The 18936-nt window shown below is 31.3% G+C and overlaps 1 protein-coding gene across 1 annotated transcript in view; it reads left to right on the top strand.

The window, feature by feature from the left end:
* The window catches only part of LOC139492173 (adhesion G protein-coupled receptor L1-like), a 56340-nt gene that overhangs the window by 21706 nt on the left and 15698 nt on the right, over window positions 1-18936 (top strand). The window contains exons 10-17 of the mRNA XM_071280337.1: window positions 4379-4576; window positions 10599-10670; window positions 12846-12954; window positions 13360-13491; window positions 14217-14268; window positions 15124-15235; window positions 17310-17356; window positions 18533-18650. Of these exons, the coding sequence (XP_071136438.1) occupies window positions 4379-4576; window positions 10599-10670; window positions 12846-12954; window positions 13360-13491; window positions 14217-14268; window positions 15124-15235; window positions 17310-17356; window positions 18533-18650 (840 nt within the window). The remainder of the gene's footprint in view (window positions 1-4378; window positions 4577-10598; window positions 10671-12845; window positions 12955-13359; window positions 13492-14216; window positions 14269-15123; window positions 15236-17309; window positions 17357-18532; window positions 18651-18936) is intronic.

Below are 18936 nucleotides of genomic sequence, written 5' to 3'. Positions count from 1 at the left end.
GAAAAAATCAGTCGAAAAAGGCATCTTTTCCCGATATGTCACAGTTTGACGTCGCGAAAATAACATTTTACGTTAACAACGTCATTACCTCCCCTGTAACTGCATCGTATGCCCTTAACATAATAAGTACAGTTATAACGCGTTAAAACAAGAATTTAACGCGTAAGGAAATCAATATATTTAACGCGTTTAACTTTGAAATTATCAAGTTTGGGATTTAACCCGTAGGTGAAAAAGACGTTTATCGCAATAAAATACCCGTCGCACTGGCCACATGTGTCATAATAAATCACATTTACGCGATAAATTCAACTCAATTACGTTGCTACGAAACATTACTTTATCGCGTTAAAACATCGATTAACGCGATAAAACATCGTTCAATGTGTTTAAACATCATTTAACGCGTTAAAACATCGTTTAACGCGATAAAACATCGTTTAACGCGATAAAACATCGTATTGTTCAATATGTTAAAATATCGTTTAACGCGTTAAAACATTGTTTAACGCGTTAAAATATTGTTTAACGTGTTCAAACATCGTTTAATGCATTAAAACATCGGTAAACGCATGAAATCATCGTTGGATTGAGTATCGGGGTGTCCTGGACATTACAGACGAGGAGGATAATGAAGATATTTCATTTCGTCTTCATTTCATGATTAAAAAGTTTCCTTAACAAACCAGATTTCAAAGTAGCTGAAGTTAACTGGAAACCATACAAGTTCTAATGTCCTATATGAAGCAGGTATCTTGAACAACCTGGACTCTGAATGCATCGCTTTATGCGATTTAATATCAAAACAAGTGTTGCAAATGAAAACATACCACAACAAACACAAGAAGATGACACTAATGAAGACGATAACATTTTAGCACACTCGGGAATGAATTACAGCCTCCATCGTGTAGCTTTGGCCTACACAGAACAGCAAGGTATAAATGGTACTAAAAAAGACTAGTGTAAAACCATTCAAACAGGAAAGCCAACGGTCTAATCTATAAAAAAAAAAAAAAAAAAAAACTTATGAAGCACATCAACAAACGACAACCACGGTACCAGGTACCTGACTTAGGACAGGTGCAAACAAATGCAGCGGGTTTAAATGTTTTAATAAGCACCAACATGTATCTAACATGAAACAATAGTGTAGTACACAACGTAGAAAAACACATTTTAAAATATCAACTGAAATGGCTTAACTCAATCAAATGACATATTAAAAAAACTATTGAAGATACACTAAACGAATAAATTTGATCCTGGTATCTATGATTAGTTTATTTGATCTATGACTCAATATAAATACAAAATAAAACACTGGGGTTAGAGTCAAACACTAACAGAATGACAATCATAACCTTTCAAGACTGATAACGGACGGACAGAAAGACAGTCTATTTCCGCTTTACAGGTAGGGCAATAATAATAGCGCCCATTTTTAAGGGGGGGGGGGTAAATAATTTGTTCTCTGCACATGCCATATAACAGAACAACGCAGTATTTAAGAAGAAAAGATCAACTCAGTAAGTAGTAAGAATAAAGACTAACATCCTCCTTCCCTAATGAATATAAAATAGTCATCCTCTTACTTTTGGCTCATATTAATTACATAATTTGGCATGGTTTACAAAATGCTCGATGCTTGCTATTAAGAGCCTCTTGTTTCAAACTTGTTCACAATTCACACACGATTGCTAGATGATAAATTTATAATAGATACCAGGATTGAAATTTAGTATTTGAGCCAGACGCGCGTTTCTTCTACAAAAGACCCATCAATGACACTCGAATGATTTTCTTTTTAAATGCCTCGGTTATCTGACTTACAATTGGTAACCATATTCGATTGTAATGTTTAACTGAGGTGTGGTTGATAGATATAGTAAAGATATGTCATGTTTTCATCATCTACTAAAACACTTTACTTGTAGAGACTTATGTAAGTATACGTCAAACTACCATAGTTTATGGTAAACCCTAATGATAGATACAGACATCAAAAATTGCAAACATTTAATAATACTTTTAGATATTTGGATGATATTTTGGCTCTCAATAATGACGACTTCAGTATGTATATTAATGAAATTTATCATGTTGAACTTACTTTAAATAAAGCTTGTACTAATAATGACCACTGCCCTTTTTCGATCTTGATATCTACATCACTAACGGAAAGCTGAATACTAAAATTTATGATAAAAAGGATGATTTTTCATTTCCTATCGTTATTTATCCATTTTAAGATGGTGTCGTTCCCTTGTCACCATCTAACGGTGTTTATATATCTCAACTTGTACGATTCGCTCCTGTATGTAACAATGTTTTAGATTTTAACGAGAGAAATTTATGTATATATACGTTCAGGTATTTCACATCCAATTTTTTATGGAAATATTCTTTATAAAGCACAAAGGTGTCAGTCTTCACCTCAGAAACTAACAAAACCTTTGAATAGACTTATTAAGAAATGATATAATTACGATACTGTTGTCAAGTCATTAAAGATTGCATATTTTGGCGTTAATATTGAGTCACTGATAAGGTCTTTGCATCGGAACTAAACACATTTATTCTAAAAACAGTTGTTGGCATGACACGGGTTATGTTCGTCTCATATATGTTCTGATGGTATGATACTAAACCCCTAACGGGAAGGATTGTGTCTGATGTTCATATGATGAAATCATAATCTTTCAGTCAGTTTAATTGAAGTCTGAAGCTGGTATGTCAGTTAACTGCTAGTAGTCTGTTGTTATTTATGTATTATTGTCATTTTGTTTCTTTGGTTACATCTTCTGACATCAGACTCGGACTTCTCTTGAACTGAATTTTAATGTACGTATTGTTATGCGTTTACTTTTCTACATTGGTCAGAGGTATAGGGGAGGGTTGAGATCTCACAAACATGTTTAACCCCGCCGCTTTTTTGCGCCTGTCCCAAGTCAGGAGCCTCTGGCCTTTGTTATTCTTGTTTTATTTTAATTTTAGTTTCTTGTGTACAATTTGGAAATTAGTATGGCGTTCATTATCACTGAACTAGTATATATTTGTTTAGGGGCCAGCTGAAGGACGCTTCCGGGTGCGGGAATTTCTCGCTACATTAAAGACCTGTTGGTGACCTTCGGCTGTTGTGGTTTTTTTTATTTGGTCGGGTTGTTGTCTCTTTGACACATTCCCCATTTCCATTCTCAATTTTAAAAACACCAAGTAAAGTATCAAAAAAACTTGACATATAAACAAAATTTATTCAAGACGAAGCGTAAAGACGGGTTGACAAAGGTAAATTTAGATGGCCGTTTAATTAACATACGGTCAGTCCGTTTATATATATATGAAAAGTAAGCTTGAATTATATTAAACGTTACTTTAAACACGTTACAGTAGCAATTGAAGTAAACGTGTTGAAAATGCATTTAAAGCGTTAAACTTGTATTTAACGCGTAAAAGATTCATTTAACGCGTTAAAAGCGCATTTAACGCGTGATTGTTGCATATAATGCTTTTAAATTGTTTTTAACGGGTTAAAATATTATTTAACGCGTTAAATTTGCATTTAACACGTGAAAAGTAAAATCACAAAAATACTGAACTTAGAGGAAAATCAATTCGGAAAGTCTATAATCACATGGCAAAATCAAATAACAAAACGCATCAAAAACGAATGGACAAGAACTGTCATATTCCTGACTTGGTACAGGCATTTTCAAATGTAGAAAATGATGGATTAAACCTGGTTCTATAGCGCTAACCCTTTCACTTGCATTTAACGAGTTAAACTTGCATTTTACGCGTTAAAGCTGCATTTTGCATTTAACGCGTTTAAACTGCATTTAAAGTGCTAAACCTGCATTGAACGCGTTAAAATAACATTTAAAGCGTTTAAAGTGCTTTCACGCGTTAAAGTTGCATATAATGCGTTACAAATGATTGTCACGCGTTGAAGTGGCATTCATCTTATTTTTTATCGCTGTATCCTTCTTTTAACGCTTAAACCCTCTTTTAACACGTTAAACTTTCATTTAACACGTTAATTCTTATTCATTCTAATACGATTAGAAATTAATGATGATGATATAAAAAAATGTGCTGAAAATCAATAAACTTTATCACGTTAATTGACAAAGTTATGACACATGTGCCCATTTCATTTTGTAAGTTTCGGGTAAAATCTGACGCCTTAAAACGTTGTTATGGCGAAAGAAGAAATTATTTTTGGTCAGTTTTTGTAGTTTTGTGCTTGACGCGTTAAATAATCAAATAACGCGTTAAAAAAATGTCAACGCGTTAAAACTATATTTATCGAGTTAAATGTTAACGAGTTACTTAAGCGGGTTTTTGACATGAACGGCCTTTCATATATTTGTTTCAGTTGCATCTTTCCTTGAATGGTACAAGCAATGTCACGTTAGCAGATGTTCTTAATGAAACACTGGGAGTTACTAATACGCTGATATCAAAAGACAACTTCAATGCAGGAAATTTAAAGTCTGTAATAGATAGCTTAGATTTAGTAGTGACCATAATTGAAGAACAGTCATCTCTAGGAACAACAAAACGTGAAAGAGAAGTACTGTATAATAATGAAATTCGTCGCATATATCACCGGAACAACACCACTTACATGTCCTTTCATTTCGGGCAATGTTTTACCATCTCCCCTTTTCTATAGGTAACATATGGTTACCTGCTCTGAATTTACATAATGTAAACCTATTTTTGTCTGCAGGAATATTCAGGTAGTTAAAGAGTACCATTTCTGAATGTTTTTGTCGATCAGCCTCATTGTGATGCTCTGATTACGCCACTTTGAGCAATGTTCATTTTGTAGTTGAAAATTTTTAGAAAATCCGCTCATGTTTAGAATATCCTGAACATATTTGATCCATTTGATGCTTTCATTTTTCAAACTGTGTTGATAGTATGCGATCTTGTAAATTAATGAAGAGAGTTTGTTTTCGTCTGAACATATTTTGCACCAGAACGAAATAGTTCGGCATTTACTGCTGATGTCAAGTGGGTATCTGCCCGTTCCATTATAGACAATAGTGTTTGGCGTTGATATTTTCAAGTGCAGAATATGTTTCAGAAATTTTAGGAGAACTTGTTCGATAACATTTTTCTCAGATCCTCAAACTTCACATCCATACAGATAGGATTTACTATTTTGTCGAACAGATCAAGTTGCAGTTTTATTGTAAATATACGACTTTTTTGTATAACTCCATACGTGGCTTTCGTTGCTTTTTCAGCTATTTTTTTCTTTGCTTTTGTAACAATCAAAACCAAGGACTCATGAAACCAAAAGACATTTACATCAACAGTTACAAATAGTAAATAAGAAACAACACGTACTCCACTAAAAACCGGGAGTGAAATCATGTGCTCCGGAAGGGAAAGCATTTCCTGCACCGTATACGGCACCCGTCGTGTTATTTCTTTATTCAGTTCGGTAATGATGCAGGTTATCATGACTGAGGAAGAATATTAGATATGATTTCTGACACACTTGTGTTATACTGGCCAGCTCATGATGTCGACCGTAAAAGCGTAGAACAGTTTTTTTCTGATTTTTTCATCATTTAAAAAAGATAGTGTAATATGAATAAATTATTAGTGGTGGAGTAATTTTTCCTAAATCCGCTATGGTTATTATGAAGAATAGAAAAAAAGCTAAAATGGTAGATAATCTTTCATTTAAAACAGACATGAATAATTTCCTAAAATAGCTCAAAAGGTACCAGGATTATAATTGATAGTTATTGGTTATTGGTCTAAAGTAATTGGATTAATTAGTTATTGGTCTAAAGTTATTCAGATCCTTCACATCTTTTTTGTACATAGGAATTATATTTCAAAGGAGCCAACTTTCCGGTATCATTCCAGTATTAAAAATTAGATTGCAGTACTAGTAAACAATTTCATATATGCATTTATAATTTTGTCAGCAGTTGATTTTATGTTTTCATTAATGATAAGGTCATCAACACCAGCTTTATTGTTTTTAAACCGCTTAATTCATTTCAAGATCTCTTTTCCTGGTATTTTTTCTTTTTCTTTGGTATTATCATGATCATTTTCTTGTATGTTTCCATTTTCATAGTTGGTTCGTTTAATTCCTTATAGAAGTCACCTAAAGTTTCTTTAGGTATATTCGACTGATTTTGTTAATGCCTACCGTTCAGTAATTTCCAAAACTCCTTTGGATTTTTTGTTTCATATTTTTCCTTTTGTTTCTGATTTCGATCCTATATTATTTATTACATTTGTATAAGGTCTTTTTGTATTCTTTTTGCTTTGGTTTTTAATTCTTTTCTTTTCTTTTATTCTGATTTACAAAGTCTATATAATCTTTGAGTGCGCCTTGATTTTTTTTCTTTTTTTGTCTGCATTCTTGGTCGAACCATGGGTTATTCGATTTCCCCTTTTCAGAGTTGCAGGTTCTTTTTTCAGAATTTTTTTAATTGTAAGTTCCAAATGTATGTTTTGCGGCATAGACAAATATATCATCAATATCCTTTACAGTATCATTAATGATATTATTCAGGTTTACATGGTAATTTGTTCGTAGGTCCAAAGCATTATCAATACATTTTGTAGTTTCAATTTTAGCAAGATCTAAGTTTCATTAAATTTATCCGTTTTAGCAAAATTTCATTTCTTAATCTGTTCTTTTGGTTGGATATCCGTTCGAGGGTAACATGCATTACAGGTACATTTAGTGTTGATGTTTATAGAAATGTTCAAAGGGCAGTAATCGTCGGAAAATAAATTACTAAAATGTAGCACATCAGAGTTTGAAATAATACTAAGGAGGTCAAAGGTTGCTTACAAATAGTCAACCGTCGCTGCATGTTTGTGTGTGAGTTTACTGGTAACGTTATCACATATTTTTTCGTTAAAAATATATACACCAGTGTATCACATAAATCTAGCATTAAATCACCGTAATTATTTTTTGCTTTATCCAAATCTTCCCTAGTTACAGGACATTTACATTTGTCAGGTATGTGAAAACTATTTTCTTCATAAACGGATGATTCGGTGAGAATATAATCAAATCGTTGTGTTCACTTTATACATGATCCAAGTCTATCGATAATCTGCTATTAAAATCACCGACTAAGCGTACATATTTATATCGAGAAGAATATTTTAAATTATCTTACCTCCTCTACATTTCTAGGAATATGATTGGTTATTTGATATTAGGTTAGTAGGGAGGCGAGGTTTATTTCATACACTGTTAGTAGTGGTGGTGCGTCCCTTTATATTCCATATTAAGTAAAAGGGAACCGGGGTTTATTTCAAACACGGTTAGCAGTGGTATTACCTCATTTTATAAAAACAAAATGGTACTGAGAAAAAAAATCTTAAAGGTTTCATCAGACGAAGAAATTGATGATTAAGATAAAAATAAAACGCATTTAAAGTTGTTATTGGTGGCTCCTGTTTTTGTAGGATCAATGGAAGTAGCTAGTTTCTTAATGCTAACAGTATCGATGACTTGCTCATTTTGATAGGTAGTAGTCTAAATTTCACATGTTTATATAGTCGGTAGGATAAATTCGTAACATAGTATGCTAGTGACGTTATACGATATATATGGGTTCAGTAAATTCCATAAGGGGATTTGAGCTTCGCTCGCACCTCATAAAGAAATGTACTGACCCTATATATACCGTATTAGGTCACTAGCACACTATGTAACTAATAATATCATTTCAATTTCTCGAAAAGAATCGGAGGAACTGTATCGTGTATTTTTGGCTGAAATGTAAACCGAACCAAGAATGACATCGTCTTATTATTTAGTGTATTGGGATGAAATACTAATAAACATGACAAAATTTCTTTCATTTTTGAACATACTTTGATATCTCATTTTATAAAAAAAAATATTATGCCGCCCGATTGTCTATTTCATAAGCTGAATCTGTTTTTGATTTTGATAGTATAGCTAGGCAGGGATAAATTGTCGCAGTTGTCGGTTTTAGTCTCTTGGAAACATCTTATATCGTATTAGGTTATAAGGTCAATAAATTCAGGATTTGCATTCTTGTCTTAATTCCACATACATTTAAGCTTAATATTTTTAATTTTCTAATTTCATATGCACGGCAAATTAGCCTACACTGTTTATGATTCAAAGTTTTCGTATTTACGTTTGAATCTTCTGTGATTTGCTATGACGATGAGCCAGTTCTAGATCTCTTGTTTGGCCTACCGAAATTTCCTTTATTTTCGTTTGAGGTGCATGGCTTTCCTTTGTAATATTTGTTATAATATATTAAAGTTTACCTTCGATAATTAATTTGTCCCGTATCAGACTGAATCTGTTCCCATTTCTTTAAGCGTCTTTCATGACAGAATATAATTTTCTTCTCCGTTCTACAATGTCAAGGCGGAATTGCAATTTCATCCCAACTGAGGTTTTTTTTAACTTGGGCTCTGCTTCTAGGTCAGAAGCATATACTAATTTTGCTATATCAAATAAGGTTTTATATCAATGCCTTCTATTTTATCCGTGCTTTCTTCAATAACACTTAATCGATGATCAATTTTAGTAAGTAGTTTAACGATATCTTATTCCATATTTTGATTGTCAGCATTGGACTCTATTTTATACATTATTCGTGTTATTCTAACGTTATAGCAATACTGCGGGAATGCTGCAAAATAAGAGTAAAATGCACAGGCACTTGTTTCTATCCACTGGAAGACCCACTATCAACGTATATTTACGAGAAGGTACCCAATTACTTTTTTCGCCTCTCCGCTTAAAACCCTTATTTCTCTGTCAATTCAGTCTCAAATTTCTTGTTCCATACATCACTCTATTCGTGAAAAGTTTTTCTTTCCGATGGTATGCAATGTATTTACCCTTACAGTACCCCTTTACCCCTAATACACACGATTTGACAATAAATTTTCATGTTTTCGTTTTAGTTCTCCTACAAAATACAACAACAACCGGTTTGAAGCAGTAAAGTCAATACCGCTTGTGATTGGTCGGTTCATAGTTCATAGGTCATTCACTCTCTAAATTTTACTTTAATCATTTGTGACTCTTTAGACTTATCCTTCACTGTTTTATGCAAATTATCTAAAACGGAAGTTGTTGTATTTTGTAGGAGGACTAAAAACGATCACATGAAAATTTATTGACAAATCTTGTGTATTAGGGGTAAAGGGGTACTCTAAGGGTAAATACAATGCATATCATCTGAAAGAAAAACTTTTTATGAATCGAATGGTGTATGGGACAAGAAATTTGAGACTGAATTGACAGAGAAATAAGGGTTTTAAGCGGAGAGGTGAAAAAAGTAGTTGGGTACCTTCTCGTAAATATACGTTGATAGTGGGTCTTCCAATGGATAGAAACAAGTGCCTGTGGTAAAATGTCTTACGTTTCAAAGAACACTTTATAGAATAATAAGAAAATGGCGACATTCGATGGCGACGTTGTCGGCCTTTAAAAAATACTTGTAAATTAATAACTCGATAGAAATATGTTTAAATGTCACAAAAATTAATCCATTGATAAATGCCTACTTTAATTCTTTCAGCCTCTTTTCTGCCTCTTCGTTTGGCAGTTTTGATATTAATTTCGTAATTTTCGGCTAGAACAAATTTGCGCGGCTTCTTGGTTACCTCTGTATATACACAAAGTCTTATTGTCAATTAAGAGATTATGATGTCAACAAAATATTAAAATGCCTTGAGTTACCCCTTGAGTCAATGAAAACAAAGTGTATACAAAAAAATCTAGTTTTAATTTCATTCTTTTAGAATTATTTCTCTCTTCCAAATGATTTTGTAATTCTTCAGATGAATATATTTTTTTTATACAAATGGTATCGCTGAATTTGTTTCAATTCTGACTGCATATAAAAGTTCATTTCAAAATCAACATGAACAAATTTGAGTCCACTTACTTTTTGATTTTTGTTGTCTTGAATTATTTAAATTTTCTGCACCTGATGCTTTCAGTCGTCTTAGCAAGGTCTGGGATTTGCATGCTTCTTATTAAAGTTTGTTCCGTTCCATCCATTGGATGTCATTCCTTTTTCATGATTGTTCGTCCAGTTTTATCACTATCTGGTGAAGATTGTTTTCATTCAAAACACTGGATATCACATTGGCACCGCTTAATCCCCTTAGATAATTAGGGTTAGGCTCTTTAATATCTCTTCAATATCACTGTGCTCTAGAAATATAAGTCATATTATAACACATTATGTAGCTTCCTGATTAGGGTTATTTATAATCGACCTCTCCCTGGATATCAGTGCTTTTGTCAGTAATGTTCCGTATTAAAGATATTCTCGAAATTTAATCACATAGACAAGGTAGCAGTGCTTTTTTATTGTGCATTTCAAAATGGGACTTGATAGTGGATAGCTGTCTCAATGGAATTCATACACCCCTTCTTTTTTTGTAAGCTTATGATTCAGCTCACAAGAATACCAAGAAAATAAATTTTAAAAAAAAATATATATTACTCATAGCATTTAATCATTCCCCAAAGATTCAGTATATTTAATCAGAATGCATAAAATCTTATTATAACTAAATAATCATTATTTTAGAACTTCGTATCAGTTTTGGATAAATTACTATCAGTTGTCAACGAGAAAAGCTGGAGAACGTTAAAAAGTAAAGTGAGTATTTATAACTCAACGTGTCTGCTACAGGGATGGGCACGATTACTGACAAATGTAATCGATTAATAATCGATTACATGAAGGATTTTTGTGCAATCGATTAATAATCGATTACTCAAATTTTAGTATGTAATCGATTACAATCGATTACTTCATCAAAGGTAATTACATTACTTTTCGATTACTGTCAATTACATACTTCAACATCTCAACAAAAAATAAAATGAGTAAAACACAATTATATTGCTCAACATTTGTATAGTGGAAATTAAGATCTTTACCAAATTCATCATTCAAAGCGTTGTTTCTAAATTATAAGTTACTAGCTGTTTTTTAGATCAAATCTCTTGATGAAGATTTATAGAAATATTTAAAAAATCTTGAAATTTTGACTTTCAACATAAATGAAAGATGTCATCGCATTGCAATAATCAATTATTCATAACTAATTGTTTTTCAAAAAATTAGCTTTCTTACTGACTTAGGTTAGCTTTTTTGTTTTTACTCTTCAAATTTTTTTTATTTAAGCATAGTTAATTATAATGTTTAAGGAAATATAAAAAAAGTGGAACAGATAATTAGTTCAGGTAATTTTTAAGATCCAAATTTATTTTTATAATGACATGCATTATTTAAACCTTTTGTTTGAATAACCACCCTAATTACAGATTATTTAACTGCCACTGGAGTACAATTTATAACCTGGGGCTAAATATTGTAAATTTCCTTCTTAACTAGACATAAGATAATTGAAATAAAAACAAAGTATGTTTGTTATTGATTAGAAGACTTTGATCATCTCATTAGTAAGGGCAAGAATGTTGTTACTGTAAGATTTGTTAACTTCTTCAATCAAATTATATACAAAATATATTTATAGTGTCAAAGGGATACATGTATCTATTTCTAAAAAGAATTGCTATGCATTGCCATTGGTTCATTGTTAAAAGGATTTTGTGTTTTTTTTTAAATTTAATTTATATACATGTATATCATAACATTTAAGAAATCAACTGTTTATCTATTCTAAGCTTTAATTTCAACTCTGATTGAAAATGATGTTTTCAGGAAATTTAATACAAATAAGCTTACTACTTTTAAAAAATTTAGTACAGAACTTAACGAAAGACAGACACATTTTTTATTTAAGATCTTATTTTATTATTTTAAATCTATTTTCTTGTTTTAATATTAACACTCTTGAATTATTGACAAGCACATACATCCATTTGTTTCAAAAGCTAGATATAAAGTAAATTTAGGTAGGGGATCTGGTTGCTCATAATGCAGTTTGAGACAATAGATAGAAATAAGGCAGTTGCTAAACTCTCAAGTATTGTTGATGCATAATATTTTATCTGTACCACAAAGTGATAACATACATATTTTCCTCTGAAAGATTATTTTTCATCAAACTATTTTACTAAAGTAATCGAAATGTAATCGAAAAGTAATCGATGATTACATCCAAATTTTTGCTGTAATCGATTAAATTACGATTACATGTAATCGAAAATGTCTTTGATTACAGATTACTGTCGATTACTTGAAAAAATGTAATCAATTACAATCGATTACGATTACAGATTACGATTACCCCATCCCTGGTCTGCTAAAACAGTTGTATGGTATCGTAAATGAATGAATAGAAGAAAAGAAAAGAAAAGAATGAACTAAGTTAAAACAAAATACCATTTTTAAATCATAATAGAATTTGATAAAATTGGGGGGAAAATTTAGTAATCCAACCTTGATAAGATGTAGCATGATTATGTTTAGAAACAATAGTATAATTTGATCTTTTGTTGATATTAATATTTGTGTTTCTCACATATAAAGAATGTGTTCGTGGTTTTATATCAGTGGCATTTCTGTTTTTCAAGTGTTTTGTTAAATTTTTACAGATTTTTTTAAAACTAAAAGTGTTCTTTTCTTTCCTTGCTTTCATTGACTATGGTCACTCTAAATTAGTAATCCCCACTATGGCATGATAGATTGTAGGACGATTCGGTATCTACAGCTATGTTAATTCGAACTACGTTATAGCACATGTCAAAACTATTATTCAATTTGTAATGTAATAGATAACCATATTTTATCTAGTCACTGTTTACCTACATTTTGTCTTGTTTTACATTTCCATCAAGAATTCTTTCCCACCTTTTTTTCCAGATAAAAACAACTAATTATGTTTCGACCATAATGAAGGTTGTTACCAGATTCGGATTCCAAGTGAACGTTAATCAATCGGAAGATGTAACACTGTTTCGAGAAAACATAGGCAAGTTATATATGTACTGCTAGAATAATCAAGATCTATATCGGAGAACAATTTGAAAACAAATATACCATGCTTTTAATTGTGTACACCAGTCGCGCGTCTCGTTTACAACAGACTCATCAGGGATGCTCGAATAAAAAAAGGCTTAAAAACCAAATAAAGCACAAAATTAAAAAAACAATGAAAGACGATAATATCTATACATGAAATATAAATAATATTAAATATGGTGTTTCTAAGACTGGTCTTGTACCATGAAAAATTTAAGTCGTACGATATATTTTTATGTATTTATTTTTATATTACAATTGCAGATTTATTTATTTTTTTATCTTTTTTTTTAATAAAGTGCAATAAATAATGAATAGACTCTTATGACTAATCAATTGCAATTTTTTTTATTAGTTTTAGAAGCTAAAAAAGCATTTATTGATGACATGATTTTCCCAAATGTCACCGTTCTGTCAAGGAATTACCAACAGATGACGAACGCTTGGTTATTTCTTAGTAAGGATACTATCAAGAATAACCTAAATGGTGAGAAAACATAACCTAACCTTTATTGAACAAAGAAACAAGATTAGGTTTCACACTAAAAATGTAAGAAAATATTCGAATGCAGATATCATTTTGTAGGGAAAAGGAGACAAAGACAATTAGTAACTGCCTGAGTCTGATTGCCTTCCTTTCTCTGCGGAACAGATATCTCTTTCAAAATTGTATTCTCTTTGAAATATAATATATGCTAATCTTTGGACTTACAAGAGCAACGCAAAATATGCAACATATGCAATAGGCACTGCTTATCCGTTCGGGGATCATACGATTACCACGGCTGTTGGAGTTCGTGTTGTAAAAATGCCTTATTGTTGTCTGTTTTCATTGGATTTTCGAATGGCCATTAGGCATTTTTCTTTTCGATCTGGAATTTTTTATTCCGTCAACATCATGCATCCACTAGTAGTTCTTTTGCTTGAAATGAAAAACAGTTCTGAAAGAATGAGCGGTTGAACGTTACTAAGTATAAAAAGGTTTTTCCTGGATGTCGACGTCACCAAAGACACGTATTTTTAATTTTTTTAACAGTTTGTGGCATTGTCTTAAGTATTATAATATATAGAGATAAACTGTAAACGGCAAAAATAATCAGCAAAGTAAGCTCTGCAAATTAGATAAACATGATCAAAATTATAGCTACTGCAAAATTGAAAGTTCACAGTGGTGTATATGTAGTTTACTTTATTTTACTTTGTTTATTTCAGGAAGTATTGATTACACAGCTGTTTATTACAGAACATTGACGAAACTTCTACCGTAATATATTTTTTAAATTATGGGAGGGGCACTTTTACCCTATTTCGGTCCAAAATAAACATTTTTTTCTAAAACAAATTGTTGGCATGATATGTGATATGTTCTTCTTATATATTTGATAATGGTATGATACTATACTGCTAACAGGAGAATTTGGGCTTGGTATTCCTATGTTGCAGAGTTAAATGGAGTCTGGATTTTGAATGTCAGTAACTATTAGGAGACTCTTCATAATCTGTGTATCGTGATTGGTTTTGTTGCTTAGTTTCTATTTTTACCTTTTCTGACATTGGAGTAGGACTTCTTTTTGCAAAATAAAACTCACCAAAATATCCTAATTTGAAAAAAACATTGAACAAAAAATATTGAATACAATCATAATCAAAAAGGGCCAAACGATAACGTAGGGACAGTGAAACTAAGAATCACTTATCCAGATTCAATGATTCTAAGCTGACTTTATAGTTTTATTGAACTTTTTACCATTTCTGTATTAAATATTTAAGACACATACATTAAAAACATACTTATCCTTACATGAGATTGTATGAAACATTCAACATAGATTTGAAATTTAATCGTTTATATCTCGGTCATTTTGGACAATGAAATATAAAATTCCTTTTTAAGTCAAAAGTGTATCATTTTCCAATGAGTAGATGGCTAAACGAAAATGCAATTACAATATATTCATGACAATTTTACATTGTGTCCAATGAGAAAAAATCAAATATCGACTCTTTACATACAAGGAGATATGAAATTACTAAAATTTTGTTTTCTATATGATAAATTCTCATAATATATATTAGAGATTAACTCTATACATCTGTCCAATTATTCATATTTTTGTAGGTCCACTTTTGGCTTGAATATAGGATCTGACGTTGTTTCATTTTCCTTACCAGCGTTTACAGCAGCAAATAATTTATTTCCTCCTGTTCAAATTGGTTATGAACATGTATACGTGAGTGATTTTTTTATATTTAATATATAAACTAAGTTGTACAGCAATAAACTGCATACTTAACAATTTTGTATTGACACAGTTGACCTATAACGAATATTTACATTCGGTCGCGACCTGGCAAATATAATATTCAGTATGGAAATATTATTTAAAAACGACAGGAACCCTCTACGAATATATGAAAGCACCTTACAATAGAAAGTAAAATTAAAAAAAATCGAGAAAAAATCAAAACAGAAAGTTTGTAATCAAATGGCAAAATCAGAATCTCAAACACACCAAACGGATAGATAAGAACTGTAATATTCCTCCTGACTGAGTACATGCATTTTCCTATGTAGAAAATGGTCGATTAAACCTGTTTCTGTGGCAAGATAAATGACAACTTGTGAACATAACAAATATACATAAAAGGTAAAAATGTTTTTAAAAAAAAGGGGTACACCAGAAAAGTTTTGAAGATTATGATAAGCAATAAAGACTAACTGAACATATCTGCAACACTCAAATAAACTGTTTGACAACAATGTTTTTCAACATAAGCTTAAAACGCGCGTCTGGTGCAAGTTCTAAATTTCAATCCTGGTATTTATAATGAATTTATTTTAAAAAAATAGGAAGACAAGCAAAACTGAACTTCGAAATTAGAGATAACATATGCACAAATGTCTGGACTTCACGTTATTGGTAAAACAAATACACAAACTTCTAAATTGCACTATCTGGTATATACCAATGCATAGCTTTGGACTTCAGAACCATGATACAAAACATGTGCAAATTGTCTTCAAGGCTTCTCGATCTTGAGATTTTAGTTTAGCACAGGAACCTGCAGAATATTGTTGAATTACACCTACTAAGATACTCAGATATTATTGTGTGCGTTTATTATTGCGATTTTGTCATTCAAGACTAAGATGCGATTTTTTTTTTGCGACATTGAGCTTTGAGTTGACTTACAAGACACTCATTTTGCCGACGCACCCTATTGTGTTCTTTTTTCAAAGTTTGTGCAATTCCTTCAGTTGGAGTTTGTCTTTTAATTATCTTAATAGTCGATAAAAGAGGGACGAAAGATACTAAAGGGACAGTCAAACTCATAAATCTAAAACAAACTGACAACGCCATGGCTAAAAATGAAAAAGACAATCAGAAAAACAATAGTTCACATGACACAACATAGAAAACTAAAGAATAAACAACACGATATCGTTAAACGACTATCGCGTTATTCGAACATGTTCTTTGGAAACAAAAGCAATGTTGTAAAGCACTGACGGTTGACCAAACCTACTTGTATGGCACATGATTTCGACCATCTTTAAAAGGTAAAGTTATCAAATATAGATAAAACAAATCTCAAACATGACTTCAGTGTGGGGATGTAAAAAAAATAGTAAAATCACAAAAATACTGCACTATGAGGAAAATTCAAAACGAAAAGTCCCTAACCAAATTACAAAATCAAAAGACCAAACACATCATACGAATGGATAAAAACTGTCATATTCCTGTCGTCGTTGGTTGTACGAAAAAATAGTAACGCCCATTTAAGAATTAAACGATACAATACGATATGTACCTTGACTTTGACTTAACTTTGGTTATAGACAATTGTGTTAAAAAATGGATATTCTACAATGTAAACCCACAATGACAGAGCTGTGACAACAATCTATAACTGTTTTCAGTTGAAGAGTTTTTTTTTTTAATAACTAGAAGGTTTTTATCGGTAAATTGGTCGGTGAATAAAGTGTATTAATTTTCTCTAATTTTTTAGAATATTTCCGTTCGTCTATTATATGGATGCAAGCCAAATATTCAGACCATTTTATCGGAATGAATTTTTTAGCTGATTTTTGTATGATAGCTAGTTACAGACCAACTTGGCATGGCGTGTCGTTTAATTTATTTTCACAAACTTACAGAATGATTCTACAGACGATTTCATTTAGAATGCACATTAAATTTAGGTTCATATGTTTTTACAAATGTTACAAAATAAAATGATAAGTATTATAATCCTGGTACCTTTGATAACTATTAACATGACAGCATTTGCGTTTTTTAGAGTAACAAAACGAATTCTACTTGTGTGTTCTGGGATTTTGATAAAGGGTATGTAGAATTTTTTAGAGAGGGACAATAAAAGCATCTCTTTTGTAACATATCTTATAAATGACAATTGGTTACATTGAAATTTCGCGAATTTGTAACAGATAAAAGATCCATGTCCAACAAAAGGCGATGAAATATAAAGACACATTTGCAATGTTGATATATGCGAAGTTCTTCGTATTTTTGATTAAAAAATAAATGAGTAAAGCTTTATTGATGATTATTTCTACTGATCCATTTTAAAATACAAGATGCAAAACAGAACATCAGATGTGTTCAAATTAGGAAAAAAAATCTTCCTCTCGTATAGTTCTTGTTAAATTTTCAGTTTTCTCAATATTAAAAAGAAAAAAAACATTCATAATTTCATTGAAGTCAGTTTTCCAACAAAAATAGTCAATTATTTTGTGTGCACTAAAACAGCATAGCTTTACTAAGACTATAAATCACGTGTACATAAACCAAATTGTATCCAAACTTTCAGAAATGTACTCTCGAACTCTAAATCACCGATAACTGTTCTATATGCAATGGCCTTAACTTTGACAAAACTGCGATGCAAACAACCGCGATAAAAGAAAAGGTTAACAAACGTAGAACGTTTAGATTGATTCTGGAGAAAAAAAATCATGCACCAAATCATTGAAGAAGTGTGATAAATTGGTTTTTTTTTAATTAATAAATTTGAACATTTGGAAAATATACTGAACAAAATTAAGATCGTTTCATCACTTATTTTTTTTTACCGTGATCATGATTAGATTGTTTAACCAGGTCATAATTGGTAAACCTATGCCCTGAAATTCGGAAGTTAACTAGCTGCCAAAGTTTTCAATCAACAATCATCGAATGATATTTTATTTCTTCTTGTCAATTGTGCGTGATGATTGATTGATTGCTGCTTACTCAATTTACGTCTAGTGGCAAATACGTTATACCTGTTCAGGACGACACTCTTTCTCAATTCGTTATGAATGTAAACAAAAAACGTGAACAGAGGACGGACGTTTTATATTAGATATGTATACATTGGTTAAATAATTTCTTTAAGATTATAATTATTAGTCGCTCGTTTAATGTGACGTTGAATATGATACCTAGTTTCAATTTTTGATCTGTAGTTTCTTATTTTAGAATAAAATGAGAATAGTTGTTTTAAATCTGGATTTTTTTAAGCATTGATGGGACTTGGTCAACAGACGGGTGTTATGCAGAATACAGAAATACAAGTTACACCTCTTGTCGGTGTGACCATTTCACCAATTTTGCTGTGCTAATGAGTGTTCATGCATTTGTAAGTTTTTCGTAGATCATATAATATGTACAGAAGAAAAATGATGGTTTTTTTTTTAATTCAGTATAAGAAATGATTAAGTCTGACAAGGAGGCACTACTAAAACAAAGACAGAGACATATTTTTGTGAACTAATTGTAATTCATTCTTTTGTCCTGATTAAAGGAGTAAATTACTTTTTACAGACTATGTATTCCCGTTGTAAGTTGAATTTTGCTTTTTAAATTGCAACATGATATCCTTGAAAATTGTTTTTTTTTGTGTTAGCTTGTTTGTCTTTGTTTAA

Source organism: Mytilus edulis, chromosome 1 (assembly GCF_963676685.1).
Source record: "Mytilus edulis chromosome 1, xbMytEdul2.2, whole genome shotgun sequence".
Taxonomy (NCBI): domain Eukaryota; kingdom Metazoa; phylum Mollusca; class Bivalvia; order Mytilida; family Mytilidae; genus Mytilus; species Mytilus edulis.
The sequence above is the reverse complement of the archived record's forward strand: the minus strand, read 5'-3'. Positions and strand labels throughout refer to the sequence as shown.